The sequence below is a fragment of the Lissotriton vulgaris genome, chromosome 11 (assembly GCF_964263255.1).
Source record: "Lissotriton vulgaris chromosome 11, aLisVul1.2, whole genome shotgun sequence".
NCBI lineage: Eukaryota > Metazoa > Chordata > Amphibia > Caudata > Salamandridae > Lissotriton > Lissotriton vulgaris.
In genome coordinates, this window is record NC_141699.1 from 773801132 (window position 1) to 773816788 (window position 15657).

Below are 15657 nucleotides of genomic sequence, written 5' to 3' on the forward strand. Positions count from 1 at the left end.
AAGCGTTGCTTGCTTCAACTGGCTGCAAGAGAAATATAGTCTCCCCAATGACCAAATCTTTAAGTACTTCCAGGTTTCACAAACACTTAAATCGGTTATTTCTGATATCTTGCCTGAGTCATATTGCCCTGTGTTGGGGTATTTGCTAGGAGGAGGAGATAGGATCAGTAGTATATATCAAGCACTTATTGAAAAATCCCCGACGATCTTGAGAAACACGAGGTTGCCTGGGCAGTTAGACTTCAAGATCCAGATACCGATTTCGATAAGGCCCTGAACTTAGATAAGCAGGTACTTCGATCCTCAAATTTGAAGGTTCAGCATTTTAAAATACTTTTTAACCTGTATTATACACCATCTAAGCTACATGATTGGGGCATGGGGATCGACAGTAATTGCCCCAGGTGTCAGAAAGGTCCAGGGGACTTATTACATATGTTCTTTTACTGTGAGCAGCTTAGTTCGATTAAATCTGAGATAGAGAAATTTTTAGAGGGGCAGCTAGGCTTAAAGTTCTGCCTATCCCCGACAATAATGATTCTTGGGAGTGGCAGTAAAACGGCCCGTTTGAACAAAGAAACAGAGGCTTTTATCTTTCTAGCTGTTGCTGTTTTACGTATCCTGCTATCAGCTGATTGGAAGGACCCTAATGCCCCAACCTTCCAATTGTGGCTGACCAGGCTTCTTGGTATTCATAACATCGAATCTACTCTATATTCTTATAAGGGTAAGAAAAAGCGGGATTTTGGAAATAAGATATGGGACCCCTTTAAAATTTGGAGGGAGGGGCAGCTTTGATCACCCGACAATGAGTCTCTAATATGTATATTTATTTGTATATGTAAACTTCTGCACATTTATTTATTGAATGTCTAGCTTTATTTATGATGTTTTAAATGCTTACTGTAACGTATTATGAAATAATGGAATTTTCCTCATTAAGTTGTATCTGTTTTAGTACCAATGAATTTTCAATAAAAAAATTTTTTTTAAAAGAAGACTCCTGGCTGAACTTCTGCAATGCTATTGCTAATACTTCTAATGCATAATAATCACTATTTTCTTCTGTAGATTTGTACTATGAGCAGTTATGTGCTTTAGCTCATATTGAAGATATTTGAATTGCTAATGCCTAAGAAAGATCAAGCCAAATTGAATTTCAAGCAACCTATCTTAATGTTATTTTGTATCATGGCTACAGAGCTGCTTGTTTGTTTGATTCCTGTTTGCGTAAATTTCTACAAGAGGCTTGGCCTCCCTGTTGCTATACTGTATCTATTCAGTTGCATTTTAAGAGTGATCTATATAAATCTAATCTCTAATTTGTAATAAACAGCCTTGAATTTATCTACAACAAAAAAAATATATATATATTATTTTTGTATTCCAGAAATTCACATTCTTTTATGTTGTTATTGCAGGGCCGATTTTAGACCTGAAAAGCTACCTTCACAGTCTTTTGAAATAGATCATGAAGATGCTGATAAAGATGAAGTAAGTACAGTGCTTAGAACTGTTCAAACTGTTTTCTATTTTGTTATTGATTCTAATTTGTTAAACCTACAGTTTGTTGTAGTCCATCTTAAATTTCTACTGTAAATTGGCCAGCAGTTTCAAACTAATAGCAAAGCACATAAATGGAACATGAACACAATACACAGAAGGAAGAGCAGTGCAAAAAGTATATGACATTAAAAGGCGTTGACTCAGTAGAGATTATCTTCACAAGTCACACAAATCATTCCAGGTACACTGAATACCAGCAAAGATGGTTACTATATTTACAGCTCAGTGGTGATTCAATGCTCTGTATGGAGGTGCATGTTGCAGCCAAATACTGTGATTTGCATAATGTCATTTTGCCTCAACAAAGAAGCCATATCAGAGTTGACAAAACACAGTAGAAAAAGAGCCTACAGATTTGTGTTCAATGAGAGAAATACATTTCAATGAAGCTCTTCATTATTTTTTGCAATACAAACTTAATTGTTCCCCTACCATACTTTTCAACTTTTCCTGAGTCACTTTGTTTTAATGAATAATCCAATACAGTACTCTGTCAAAAACAGACAATGTAATGATAGGTCACTTAGCAAGACTAACATAGTTAGGACTTCATTTATAGTGGCCTTTGTATTCCGATGGGACCATTTCCATCTGAATACTGAGTTTCGCAGTTTTTCTGCAAATCTATTTATTTTCACTGTGAGATTTCAGCTCTGGAGCATTGTAAGAAAGTGGCTCTGTATATACTGCACCAAAGTAAGGTTCAGTGTACACAGAGTCCAAAGTCCTCAGAGGTTTGGCAGATGCTAAAGTTAGATATAACCTTAGTCTCTAAAGTGGTAGCTTGGTCGAAAAGTAAGGCAGTATCAGAGGACAGTGTAAAGCATTTGATTTACACACTCAGTCAGCAAATGGTCTCACACACTCAAGAACTGAACTCTAGGCCAATTGTTTTGTATACAAATATATAGTTACTTTATTTTAGAACTACAGTAGGTATCATAAATACTTACTCAGAATGAGATATTGCAATTGAATACTTCTATGCCAGTCAGTCAAGAGGTCTTTATTCGATTTGCATCATAAAAGACAAAATACATAAAAAACAGTTCATACAATTTTACATATAAGATAATAAATACGTTGCATTTTAAAACCATGTTAAAAAAAGTATTACATTTAGATAATTATGTACAAAGGACCCCTGACTACATAAGAGCAATACTAAGTTGCAACTAAAAACTCATAAGAACAAATACAATGGGAACTTCATTTACCAAGGTTGCGAATGCGGATTGACCAAGCCCAACTCACGAATTTTGCTACACCAATAGCGATAGGGGCAGAAGTATCAGTTTTTAGGATCCTAGTCGCTGCAACAGCAGATCTAGTGCCTAATAAGCGGCAAACTGGTAAAAGCCAAACTTTTCTGGGTAACGAGTACATGGGGCAGCAGAAGAAAAAGTGTTCAATATTCTCTACTGCTGTTACACAGAAGGGACACTTATCGCTGCCACCAGTCGACCAGGAGTGCGTAAGCCCCCGCAGGAGTAACGAGCCTACTCGTAATTGATGATACAGTTTACGATCATTTGGCTTGGTTATTAAGTCCCAATAAGCTTCGTATTTGGGTACATCCTTAACAACCAAAAATTCCAGTGACATGGTAGGACCAACAACCATGGTGGATCTCCTCTCAGCGATCCAGTGCCAATAAATATCTTTGAGTGCCTTTTTTGATGGAAAGGTAGCACGTGCTGGATCAACCCATAGTGCCTCCAGGCTCAGATTTTTCAAAAGCATCCTGAGATGAGAGAACCAGGGTACCCTATGGGCCCCTTCAAGCCCCCTCACCTCAACGATGGCCTCAGCAAACAGGGATAATTCGGGTGTAGTCCACAGACGACGCCAGAACGCCAGTGGTCTATACCGTATCATGTCCTCGATAGATTTAACACCTAAATCAAGCTGCAAAGGTAAGCAAGGTTTTGATTGTGGGAGACCAGTTGCCATTCTGAGGAACCTATTCTGAGCCACCCTCATAGTGGATAAATCACTATACCCCCACAGTTCTGCACCGTAGATAATTGTAGGAATTATCTTGGAGCCATACATTTTTACCAACGGTGCTAGAGGTTTAGTGAGAGATTTTGCGTGCTCCTTCAATAAGGCTCCCCCAAGTTGAGCATGCTTCAGGGTCATAAGATCCAATTGGGGTTTCCAGCTCAAGTTCTCGCTTAATGTGACACCCAAATATGTAAAGACCTCCGTTTGATCCAAAATGGCACCGCTCATCGACACCTTGGCCTTAACAGCTTTGGGGCCTCTCACAACCATAAATTTGGTCTTGCAAACATTCACCTCTAACTCATGCTCGCTACAGACACACTCAAAACGGGCCAGCGCGGACTGGAGGCCCTGCCTCGTTTTAGAAATAATAAGAGTGTCATCCGCGAACATGAGGAGGGGAATTTTCTTTCCAGCAAGGGAGTTAGAAAAATACTTAGTCACCCCATTAATGAACAAAGAAAAAAGGGTGGGGGCCAACACACACCCTTGTCTAACCCCCTTGGCGACTTTGAAACTATTGGTGACCTCCCCTGGACCACCCCATCTTACTTTGGCATAGGTGTTTGAATGCAGATTGATAAGCAGTGCCACCTGCTCTTTGGGCATGCCCAAATCCAACAAGACTTCCCAGAGCTTAATCCTAGGCACTAGGTCAAAAGCTGACCTAAGGTCCACAAATGCCGCAAACAGCAGACCTCCCCCTAGGTAGACCACCTTCCAATATAATAGCATAAATCTAAAAACGTGCTCTAGGGTCCCCATATGTTGCTGAAATCCCGCCTGGAGAGGACTTAAAACATCATAATCAGAGATCCAAAAGATGCTAAAGTTAGATATAACCTTAGTCTCTAAAGTGGTAGCTTGGTCGAGAAGTAAGGCAGTATCAGAGGACAGTGTAAAGCATTTGATTTACACACTCAGTCAGCAAATGGTCTCACACACTCAAGAACTAAACTCTAGGCCAATTGTTTTGTATACAAATATATAGTTACTTTATTTTAGAACTACAGTAGGTATCATAAATACTTACTCAGAATGAGATATTGCAATTGAATACTTTCAAATAGCAATAGACTTTGGAATGCAATAGTTACAGTTGTTGCAATATGCAACACAAGTTTAAACAAAAAACAACATTGAGCTCAATGGGAGTTTTTAGGTTAATGCAATAAAACCACTTCACGTAGGTTTTTCTAACTCAGGGCTAGATCCTGGATTCAGCCCTGGTGCCTATCCTGCAAACAGTTGAAAAAACTTGTTTTTGTTACACAGGCGATTTTTAATAAATATTTGTACGTTTTGAAAATCAAAACTTAGAAGAAATTCTGGCAAAAACCAGGCAATGTATTCCTATGGAGGAAAAATGAGTTAACAGTAAATCACAGTTATAATTACTTTCTAGGTTCAGTGCTGGGCTGAAAGGTACAGCACTGGGATCTCTCCTGCTTGCAGGTGAGTACATTCATTTCTGATGCTCGGATGATTTTTAAGGAATATTTGTAAGTTTGAAAAATCGACACTTAGAAGATTTTCTGAGTGAACCCCAGCCAATGTTACCCTATAGAGAAAATCAAGTTATTGGTCTTTGGGTAAGTACTCGGCTGGCAAAGTTAAGGTTCTGGGGGTAGACTCAGGGGTCTCCCAGGATCAGGTAAGTACAGTTGTTACACCCTCAGCGGCACAGGGGCAACCGGGTGCAGAGTGAGTAGGCCCAATGTTATCCTAGGGAGGTTAGGGGCCTTCGGTTAGTGGCTGCTAGTAGGCAGACCACGTGGCTTTGGGAGCTGAGCTCCTGGTCCCTTACACAGGGCAAGTGGGGAAGTAGAGTAGGGTAGTTGCTGAACTTCCTGCAGCATTCGGGCGGCTGGGTGCAGGGTGCTTTTGGTCCTTCGAGCTCCCAATGTTATTCAATGGGAGACTTGGAAGTTGAGCAAAGGCTGCAGGCTCGGGGATGGAGATTCTTCAGGTGCGACCACCACTACGAGAGGTAAGTTGGGATCTTGGAGGATAGGTAGACATCCAGGAGTTGGGCACAGGGGGCCATGGGGTTCCGTGGGCAGGGCTGTCTTTGGACGTCGGGAAATCTTACCCTCAGCTGGTGGCGGTTGGAGGGGTCTCCTGGTGTGAGGCTGCAGGCGTCGTCAGGGTTATCGAGGAGGGTCCTTGGTTGCTGGATTCTGGGTCACAGTCGCCGTGGGGACGTCCTTGTGGTCTTTGTCCACTCATGCACGGGCCGGGCTTGGCGGGTGCAGTGTGTGCTGGATTTGAGGTTCCTGGCTGGCACCAGGGGTTGTAGCTGTTTGAGCAGAACCACTGATCATGGGGGTCCCAGTCTTTAGATGAGCAAGGCAGGCAGGTCCTCTGGGGTTTTCGAGGTTGCTGTCCGCAGGAGACGCCAGGGTTTTAGCGGGAGCAGGTTCAAGGATCAACAGGCTGGTAGGGCTGGGGCCAAGTCAGTTGGTGTCGTCCTCTTGTTAGCAGCTGCATGGCAGGTCTTCTTTCTTCTTGTTCTTCTTTCTTGTTTTCAAATCGGGATCTGAAGAAGGAAGGTTCAGGGTGCCCCTAAATACTAAATTTAGGGGCATTACAGGTAGGGCAAGGGCAGGGACCAATGGGTCCCTGTCCTAGGGTGAGTACACCCCCTATCCTGCCACTCTCCAGTGGGAGGGGGGCAGGGGCCTAGCTCTGATTGGGTAGGGCTCTCCAGCCTCAAGATGGCGGTAGCCCGGAGTTGTGCTTCACCTCGCCTCTCCCACCTGAGGAGTGGGGTTGACAGAGGCTGGCACACCCCCTTTCCTCACTTAGGGTTTCCCGCCTGTCTTCCCATGAAAGTGAAGTCCAGAACCGGTGGCGGCCAGTTGCTGAGTACAGCAAGTAGCCTGGAGAAGCTCACAAAGGTGGCATGCCTTTGAAGCTTCCCCTGCACATCCTGGAGGAGGAGGCTTGGCACCTCGTCCCAGTATGTGCATTGTTTCAGGCCCGAGAGCCGCAGACTCTCGACCCAGGGGTCCAGAAACATGTCTGGTGGTGGCAGCCTCGTTAGTCACGCAGTCAGGACACTGGGAGTTGGTTAGGTTTCAGGGGACATCTCTAAGATGACCTCTATCGTGCATTTGGCATTACATCCACCACTGGCATCAGTGCAGGTTTAATGTGCTGAGAAGTTTGATATAAAACTTTGCAGTCTTCAGTGTAGCCCTTATTGTGCTTTGGAGTTCGTAATGACAACCTCCCAGCACCATATACACTTAATGGCACCACTGCACTTACAGTGCCCAGGAATGGCCCTGGGTACTGTAGGGGCACAGGGCTCTTGCACCTGTGCCCAGGCCACTGGCATAGGGCACCCAGCTAGAGGGGTGACTGATGTATGCCAGGGTAGTGGGGTTGTGGGCATGGCACACAGGGATGTGTGCCATGTCGACTCTTTGTTTAGGTCTGCACCAGGACACTCAGCCTGCAAAGGCAGTGTGTGTGTGTCAGGGTGCAGGGCTCCTAAGGGTGGCACAATAAGTGCTGCAGCCCTTAGGGGTCTTCTCTGGTCACAATGACCTGGGTACCATGGTACATCTTACCAGGGGCTGACATGTGGCCAGAGATGCCAATTAGGTTTTAGCTTCAATACAGTTCTAGGGAAGGAACACAGGCCCTGGACACCTGATTGGCAGGAGCCCAGGGCACACTCAGTCAAAGTACATCAGCAATTCAGTAGGGGCATACCATGCAAGAAAGATGGCACTTTCTCACAAGCATGCACTCCGTCAGGGTCTCTATTACTAGACCAAATAGAAGAGGGATTGGGGCATCCCTGGCAGATGCTTGTTTTGATTGAGAATCAGTAGGAGGGAACCCATTTTACACTTTGTCGCATCCAATAATTACTCATGGACCACTTTTTTAGACTTACACTTATATATTTCTCATTAGACTTTGACCCAGAGCAAGAGAGGGAAAAACACAATTGTGGGAGAAGGAGATAGAGCAACAGAAATACAGTGAGGGAGAAAGAAATCATGTAAGGAGTACAGTGGTTCAGGGGTGGCCTAACTAGGTTCCAAAAAAGAAGGGTGGAGGTTATTTTTTAGTTACTGAATAACTTGGGGAGCACAATATGTAGGGCAACATGTGTACTTTTTAATCATAAAGATTGCATTTTAGCTTTTCTCAGATATGTTCAGGTGCTCACATGAGTAACAGAAGTGCGTAACGTGACTAAGTGAAAGTGAAAATACATGGAATATCACAAAAACAACAAAAAATCCATAACAATATATACAATGAGGGATTTTCATTGTGGGGGTCAACAGCGTTTCGATCTTTGCCTAGTCAAGATCATCATGCCCTAAAATTGTGTGCTGCCAGGTAGCAGGCCGCAATCACAGCGCTGAAGGGCACATTTAACCAGTAGGGGCCTGCCGGGGATTGCACAATTGGTTGTTGTTAGTAGGAAGGTCTACATGCCCAAGAATTCACCATTGCCAGGAGGCAGCGGGCCGCACTCACAGCGCCAAAGGGGCGCATTTAACTTGCGGGGCTGCCACGGCATGGGACGTACACTTGGCTGATGTTGGGGGCTGGACTACTCATCCCAGTATTCTCTGCTGCCTTGAGGCGGGACGCAATCACTGCTCCAAAGAGGCACGCTTAACCACGGGGGCCTTCCGTGGAACGGGTCTCGCACTTGGCTGTTGTTGGGGGCATCACCACATGCCCCATAATTCTATATGACCAGGAGGCAGGGCCACAATCACAGCTCCAAAGCATTTAACCAGCATGGCTCACTCCGGTGCAGGACACATTGGGCACATGCCAGACCATGCCAAGAGAGAGCCAGTCTGTGCCCATCAAAGCCCCCCTGGGTCAGCCCCTTGGATCCTCATCTCTGAAGTTACTGTTGGGCTGTTGTTATATCTATTTATGGGTTATTGGAGTGGTCTTCTTGCTTAACTCACACAGCCCAGGAGCCCAGCAGGGAGGCGAGGAGGGTTCCACTTTGTTTTCTTATGTGCTAATTGTTTTAGTACACGTATGGTCTTTTTACCTTACTGTCAGCTGATTGTGGGGTAGGCCTAGCCTTTGTAGGTATGGTGTCAACATGGTTAAACATAGGGCTAAAAACACGTCCATTGATTGAATACTGGAGAGGGCAGTGGATGACATCAGTAATGAAATTGCCCTGACTAAAAGAAAATTGTCTCTGGACCTTGGATCTGCTCCCACTATTGACCTGGTTAGAAGCCCCTCTGCTTTGGCACCTCTTTCCATGAATTCAATTGGTGTGCCTGATCTTTGCCACCTGCTGTTGCCAGTCGCTATTACCCTGGGTCTTGCCCTGGGTTGCCCTCAATTTGATTCCAACAAACAATTTACCAAGAAAGTATTGAATTGCCTGGTTAGGAATAAAGGTATTCCTTTTTCTGCTGCTTCAGGGATCATTATGTCACGTAGGCTTGGTAGAATTGGAGCATCCCTCCCCCAAGAACTGTGAAGGGGATTGTGTCAATATTAATTTTAGGCACCCTCATCCTTTTGGGTGGGTATATAAATAGAGCAAGATTTCAATGGCCCATTTAGGTTATTTTTTTATAAACCTCAGCTTGTTTCTGGCCATGCTAATCCTATATACATTCCAGTATCAATGGGCCTGTTAGATTGCAAGTGAGCCATTGTAAACCCAACCTAAAGCCTACTCTTCTTGCTGTTACTGACGCTGACACTAAAAGTTTATATTTGGAAGTTCCTTTAAGCAATCGTTATGAAGTTCTATCAAGTTGCTCCCAAAGTGACTGGCTGCTCATTTCCCTCTTTGAAGTTTTTGCTCAGCCTGTTTCTCTTACTCCATCCTTTGAGATAATTCATACTGGTCCCGAGAGGTGCTCCTGTGCTTTTGCGCCCTCCACAGCATTGATTAGTTGGAACTTTGCACGTATTATCTCCAAAATCAGCTTTCAAGATTGGATGGTGGTTATCAGCCATTTTAACATTATTCTTTACAAAGAGACCTGGGATACTTGACCTCTATCGTGAAACGGTTTTGTATGTTTTTCAGTTGCTGCCATTCCTTCTTCTCATAGCCGAGCTAAGGGTAGTCGAACAATTTGGATTAATTTATCACTTAAGATCTCGGTTGCTGATTTGGATACTCGTGTTTCTGCCTTCCAGGCTGTGTTGATTAAGGACTCTACTAGTTCCTTTTATTTTTACTTAATTAATTTTTATGTTATTGATTTTACTATTGAAGTTTGTGGCAATTTTGCCAAATTGTTTTCTTTTATAGAGGAACTTAAGGTACTACGTTAAGGGAGGGAGGCTCAACCAAATTGTATTATATGTGGTGACTTTAATGCTAAGCTAGGGATTAATACCATGAGCTTGGGGGATATGACCACCATTGGCTATATAGAGGCTCTATGTTAGTATCTTATACAGCTGTGGACAACTTTGTCAATATCATCTACTTTTTATCAAAGTGGAACTTCCCCCATGCCAACTTTTCGGGGATGGGTCCACCCTTCTACTATTGATTACATTTTTTCTATGTATACCTTCATTCTAGCTTCATCAAGGAATATATGCTACAATCTTATTTTGACGATCATAATACCCTGGTGGTAATAGGTCTCTCCTAAAATAGAAAATGTGGTCCCCCCCACAAGGCAGTTCCGGTTGGCATCTTCGTCCAATGATGGCCAAAGGCTATGTTGGTTCCTGCTGGAACCTGAGCCTTTTCTGGCTTGCCGCTTTGCTAATCACATAGAGATCTTCCTCGCCTTCTTGTCAGACGTTGCTACGGGGGCGCGCTGCATCGCATTTGGCGATGCAGTGCGTGCAATGATATTCGTTTTATTTATTTGTTTGTGTGCGGCAGTATTCCGCACTTTACTACCCCCCACCCTGCCCCTCCCCATGTCAGCGCCCAGCAGCACTCCCACCACTGGCCGCTACTGTTTATCTGCAACTTTTAGATAATGTTGTAGTGTGATTTAAAGTTATTTCTTTTTCTAAAGTAGCGATTAAAGCACATAAATCCATGGAAGGATTATTAACTATTCGTTTTGCGGTTTAATGTCTTATGTCTATTTCATCAGATATCTTCCCGCAACAGGTTTCTTTTTTTAAATGTGGTTCATTGTAGACCCTTAGAGGTTTTTGATATCAGAATTGTTTCCTATTGGCAGGATTTGTCACATTTTATTTGTTTGCTATGTACTTCCATGTATTTCGCACTTGTGAACTGCTTTGTAGGTTATCAACATGCACATTATGTATGCAGTTTATTACGATCCCTGGAACCGTATTTTATAGTTCTATGACTGATATATTTTGTAATTAATTATACTTTTATCGTGTTATTTTAAACTGAATAAAATCTTTGAACTGAACTGAAGATTGGGAGGGCTTTAGAGTGATTTCTTTAAAGTGGTGTAACTTTAAATGATGATTGGCTTGTATTGTTGCAATTATAGATGTACAACTCAGGGTGCCACTTCATATCATGGTTAGTGATTAGATCTATGCTGCTTAAATGCTGTCAAAGCTGTCTCTCATTGACCGCAGACTCCATGTCAGTCTTCATAGTGAATCAATACTTAGGGCCTGATTATGACTTGGGTGGTCTGGAAGCGGTCCACCATGCCAGGGCCCCTCTCCCAGACTGCCAAAGTTGACCGTTGCCGCCTGCCAGATTGCAAGTTGTTTTATAGTCTAGCTAGTTGTTGGCGTGGCAGTCCCAAGGCTTTGCCTTTCAAAAGGCACCGCATTGGAAGTGCCACAGCCCGTACCTGCAAGGCATGGACTATGAAGTCCATGCCATGCAGGTACTGGGGGTGCATGCCTACAAGGGGGCACACATGTTCCCTCCTGCATGGATACCCATGCACAAGGACAACAGGGGGCCCTGTAGGAGCACCTTTCTTTCCCCATTGCCACACTTTTCATGGCAGGATTTCCGCCATGAAAAGGCTGGCGGTGGGAAAAGTCATAATATACTTGGCGGTGCTGCAGCCTTCCCTTGACCACTGTGCAACTGCCAGGGATCGTGGATCTTTGGCGACTGCAGCAGTCCTGTGGCAGTCCGACCACTGAATTTGTAATTCGGCCGTCGGACTGCCAGTGAGGCAGTCCCTGTCCACCACCGCATCTCCACTGTGAGTACACAGTTCAATTTATCGCCGTACTCGTAATCAGGCCCTTAGAGATTTTTTCATGATATTTTCCTGTCTATAAACTCAGCAGTCCCTATGACTATTTGCTCTTTGATTTGGACTTTGCCTTGTGCAAGACCATGTCTGGCTCTGGCTAATCACTGGAGTAGGCTAAGCTTCCATGCCTTTGCTGATTCACATTTATTTGCCTTTTGAAGTATTTTCAATTACATTGACTAAGCATAGCCTTTTTCCCTTCTGTACTGATTTTAACATTTTAAATAAGGCTTCATGATTTTTTTGACATGAACCTTTGCCCAAGTGGACTTTCAAGTTTGGATTTTTTGTGTGAAATTTCCTATGTCAGTTCCCTGTGTTTTCATGTAAATTATGTAATAGGCTCTCATCATTTGGGACTCACACATAGCCATGATCCATCATGTCAGCACTTTTAATGGTAAAAATCTCCAATTATATGGGAAAAGGAGATCCCAAAATTGCATGTGTCTAATTCAAGAACCTCATCTGACAATTGGTTTTGTATGATGCATCACATCTGTGTATTCACACAAATGAAAACCTTTGTTGTTGACTGCTGATGAGCGAGTCTGCCTTTTTTGCATGACACAATTCCAGGGCTGGCTTCAGCGTTGGTGGTGCCTGTTGTGGAAATCTTTGTTGACATCCCCAATGACCTCTTTTTCCATGAATTTCTCCACTCCCACCCTCAAAAAGTATCCCTCATCACTCCACAGCCCCTCTCTCACAAGTATTCACTTAATAGCATTACTTATCCCAATGTAGATATCAAAGAACTTTACATAACACACACACACACACACAATAATCCATACAAATGTGCAATTCATTATAGAAGAACTGTTACTTAAGATAAGACAATAAGGTCTATTAGATAAAGGAATCACAGGTGATCTATCCTGATAGGCATTTCAGCCACTCAGGTTTATCAGGTACTTGTGCGCTGCCCTGAGCCATTCCTGCATTTGTTTGCTTTGTATTCTGTGATCTGTAGTCCCATTTGTCTAATAGTAGAAAGAGGACCCAAAGTCCAAGAATGGAAAAACAATACTTTAGACAGGCTCAGCTAATCACACAAGGGCCTGGAAACATGGAACTGGTACTAAGCTTATTGTGGGCACTTTACTTTCAGGAATACACAGTAGGGTAGCAACATGTTTACTTAAAATATGAAGAATGTTATAGTCTCAATTGGAGAAGCTTTCTCAGATTTACAACGTTAATCTCTCCTCTGGAACCTTTTCGATATCGAATACCATATGCATGGACATTAGGCATAAAGTGTGGTTTGTTCAAACACTTAATCAAGTTGTTGAGACAGGACTGCGTTAGCACTGCCGCTTTCATCACTGTGACTGACTGCAGGGGCGGCTCTAGGCTCATGGTGGCCCTGGGCAGGGAGCGTAGGTAGGGGGCCCCTGAAGAGGGGGTCCAGGCGGGGCGGAGCACGGAGGCCAGTGAAGAGGGGGGTCAGGGTATTTGGAAGTGGAACATAGCCGGAGGTCTAAATCCCTGTCAGGGGCCGCCATGCAAATATGTATTCATCCTCAGGGGATTATTATACTAAGGATATATATTGGCGTGGTGGCCCCTGGGGTTTGGTGGCCCTGTGCAGGTGCACAGCTTGCACATGCCTAAGGCCGCCCCTGCTGACTGGCCGCTTTAGACTTTAACTCTCTACAGCTCATGGGTGCATGTTTAGTAAGTGGAAATACAGCTTACGGGAGACAGAATGTGCAGCACTGGACTGACACATCTACAAAGTTGTAATTTCTTTGCGGTTTTGGTCAATAAAATGATCAGGCCAAACGCTGCTGACGTGGTGCTAGACAGTCAAACGTTATAACCCGATTGTAACAATGTTTCTCTTCCTCAGCCCATAAAAGTTTCTACCTGGCACTTATAGTTTTAAAAGAGAGCATCATAGGATGCCTAAATATAGTGTACGTGGTTGGCACACAATTGAAATATATGTACACATGGTCACCTGAGGAAAGAGAAGAATGCAGTGCAACAATCAGTCTTCTGTCAACAAGAAGTTGTTGCATCTGCAACCACGTGACCTATGCTCACTCTCTTTTCTTTCTACAATGACCGACATCATGGAAACAAAAAATTGACAGTAGCCCTCGTTTGGTGCAAACGCAACGAGCTTGGCGCCTGGGTGCCCGGTATGCGGGCACCAGTTTACCACCTTAAAGCTGTCACTGAAAAGTGCTGTCCCTGCCATTACTTAAAGTGGCCTGTGAGAGTGCGCAGGTGCATGATTTACAAGCTCTCACCTGATGGATCTTTTTAAGTTGACTGAGACACAAAGGGAGTTAGCAATGAATGTATTGCCAATTAATAATCAGACCAGTATCTATGCATATCAGGAGAATATTTAAAAAGATAAGGAATTACAGCTGGCTAGATGAAATATCGCAATAGGTTCAGTCTCAGTAGAATAAGATACAAAATAACCCCAGCAATAAAAAAACTGAAATATAGGAATAGGTATCCCTTAAAAAAACTCTGATTCTCTCTCATAAACATGAATACGTTTTAAAGTATTCAAATCAAGGCTCTAAGTTTAGAATAAGGATAGGATAGTTCATGGAATAGTGTCTCCAGGAAATTCAGAAGTGTGAGTAAGTGTCAGCATAGTAAAATTCCATTAGAAGTCTTCCAGAATTTGAATAAGTGTTCAGTATGAAGCTTCACACTTGCAAGAATAAAGGAAGCAGAAAGGTCTGCACATCTCAAAGTCTAAGGGAATCTGCCTTAACTTATAACAGTGTGAGCACTAATTAAAACCAGTAAAACTCCAACAACAATCATATATCTTCCCACACTAACAGGAACTAATCTATTCTCCTCTTGAGCTGTACATTTGTAACATTACCACACTTTCTCATCCCAAACAATTGGACAGTTACTGCAACCTTGAACATTCTCCGTTCCTGATACGTGATGAATTGGAGACTTTATCTGCTCATTGGATCTTCATATTTCTTGATAAGATGTCTCTTCTCAGGCCTTACTATCAATAAACTAATATAGTCAACAATACTCCTTTTTTTCTAGCTAATGAAATCTTACCTGCAAAGGAAAAGAACAAACTGGCAGAGCGAAATACTTTTCAAAATTAAGGCCTTTAGTCAGGCTAACTTTAACTAAGCATTTAAACGTGCACTTCAAATGCATGGTTATACTTGTGCACATGTAACTCAAGAACTAATGCAATAAATGAGTAAAAGCATACATGATTACATTTTCAATAATGATTTTCAAAATGTATGCAAATGTGACTTAAACTATAAATGCAGATGTGAATAAAAAATACATATCTTCATGCTAAACCGAACATTAATGCATATGTTTATAAAACTGCAGTTCCTAGAGTAAATACATTTCTCTAATACCTTTAAATGTTCACACACACTAATGAAGTTATGGTACACATTATAGTATCACGTGTAAGTACATTAGGGCATTTCTGTGACGTGTAAGGGTGGAATCTAAATTGTGTTTCTATCTGGATTCTCAGTTTATCAGCAAACTGCTAATCAATTTTCATAAAACAGTAAGCACAGCCGTGGTGATTCAGAATCAACTTTATTTGGCTGAAAAACAGCCATTAAAGGATACAAATGCATACAAGAATAAAACCAGTAAAATGACCCACCATGTAAATAAAACACAGAAAAAATTCATAACATCCTCCAATAAATAAAAATAGTTAAAAAGTCCAACAGGCATGATTAGTCAAAGTGCATAGAGCTCCGACTGCTGCTCAAAGAACAGACTTACACAGTGGCAAATGTCATCATCTGATAATGCTTGTAAAAAGTGGAAGGCCTGACAACAATTCAGAAAATGTTTAAGCCTCATAAAAGGTACGAAAAACGTTTTGGTA

At 42.7% G+C, this 15657-nt stretch overlaps 1 protein-coding gene across 9 annotated transcripts in view; it reads left to right on the plus strand.

Annotated features, from left to right (window-relative positions):
* Positions 1 to 15657, plus strand: part of DOCK10 (dedicator of cytokinesis 10) — a 1740483-nt gene that overhangs the window by 729221 nt on the left and 995605 nt on the right. For all 9 annotated transcript variants that reach the window (XM_086943899.1, XM_086943900.1, XM_086943901.1 and 6 more), the window contains exon 5: positions 1422 to 1494. In XM_086943899.1, coding sequence (XP_086800025.1) covers positions 1422 to 1494 — 73 coding nt within the window. The remainder of the gene's footprint in view (positions 1 to 1421; positions 1495 to 15657) is intronic.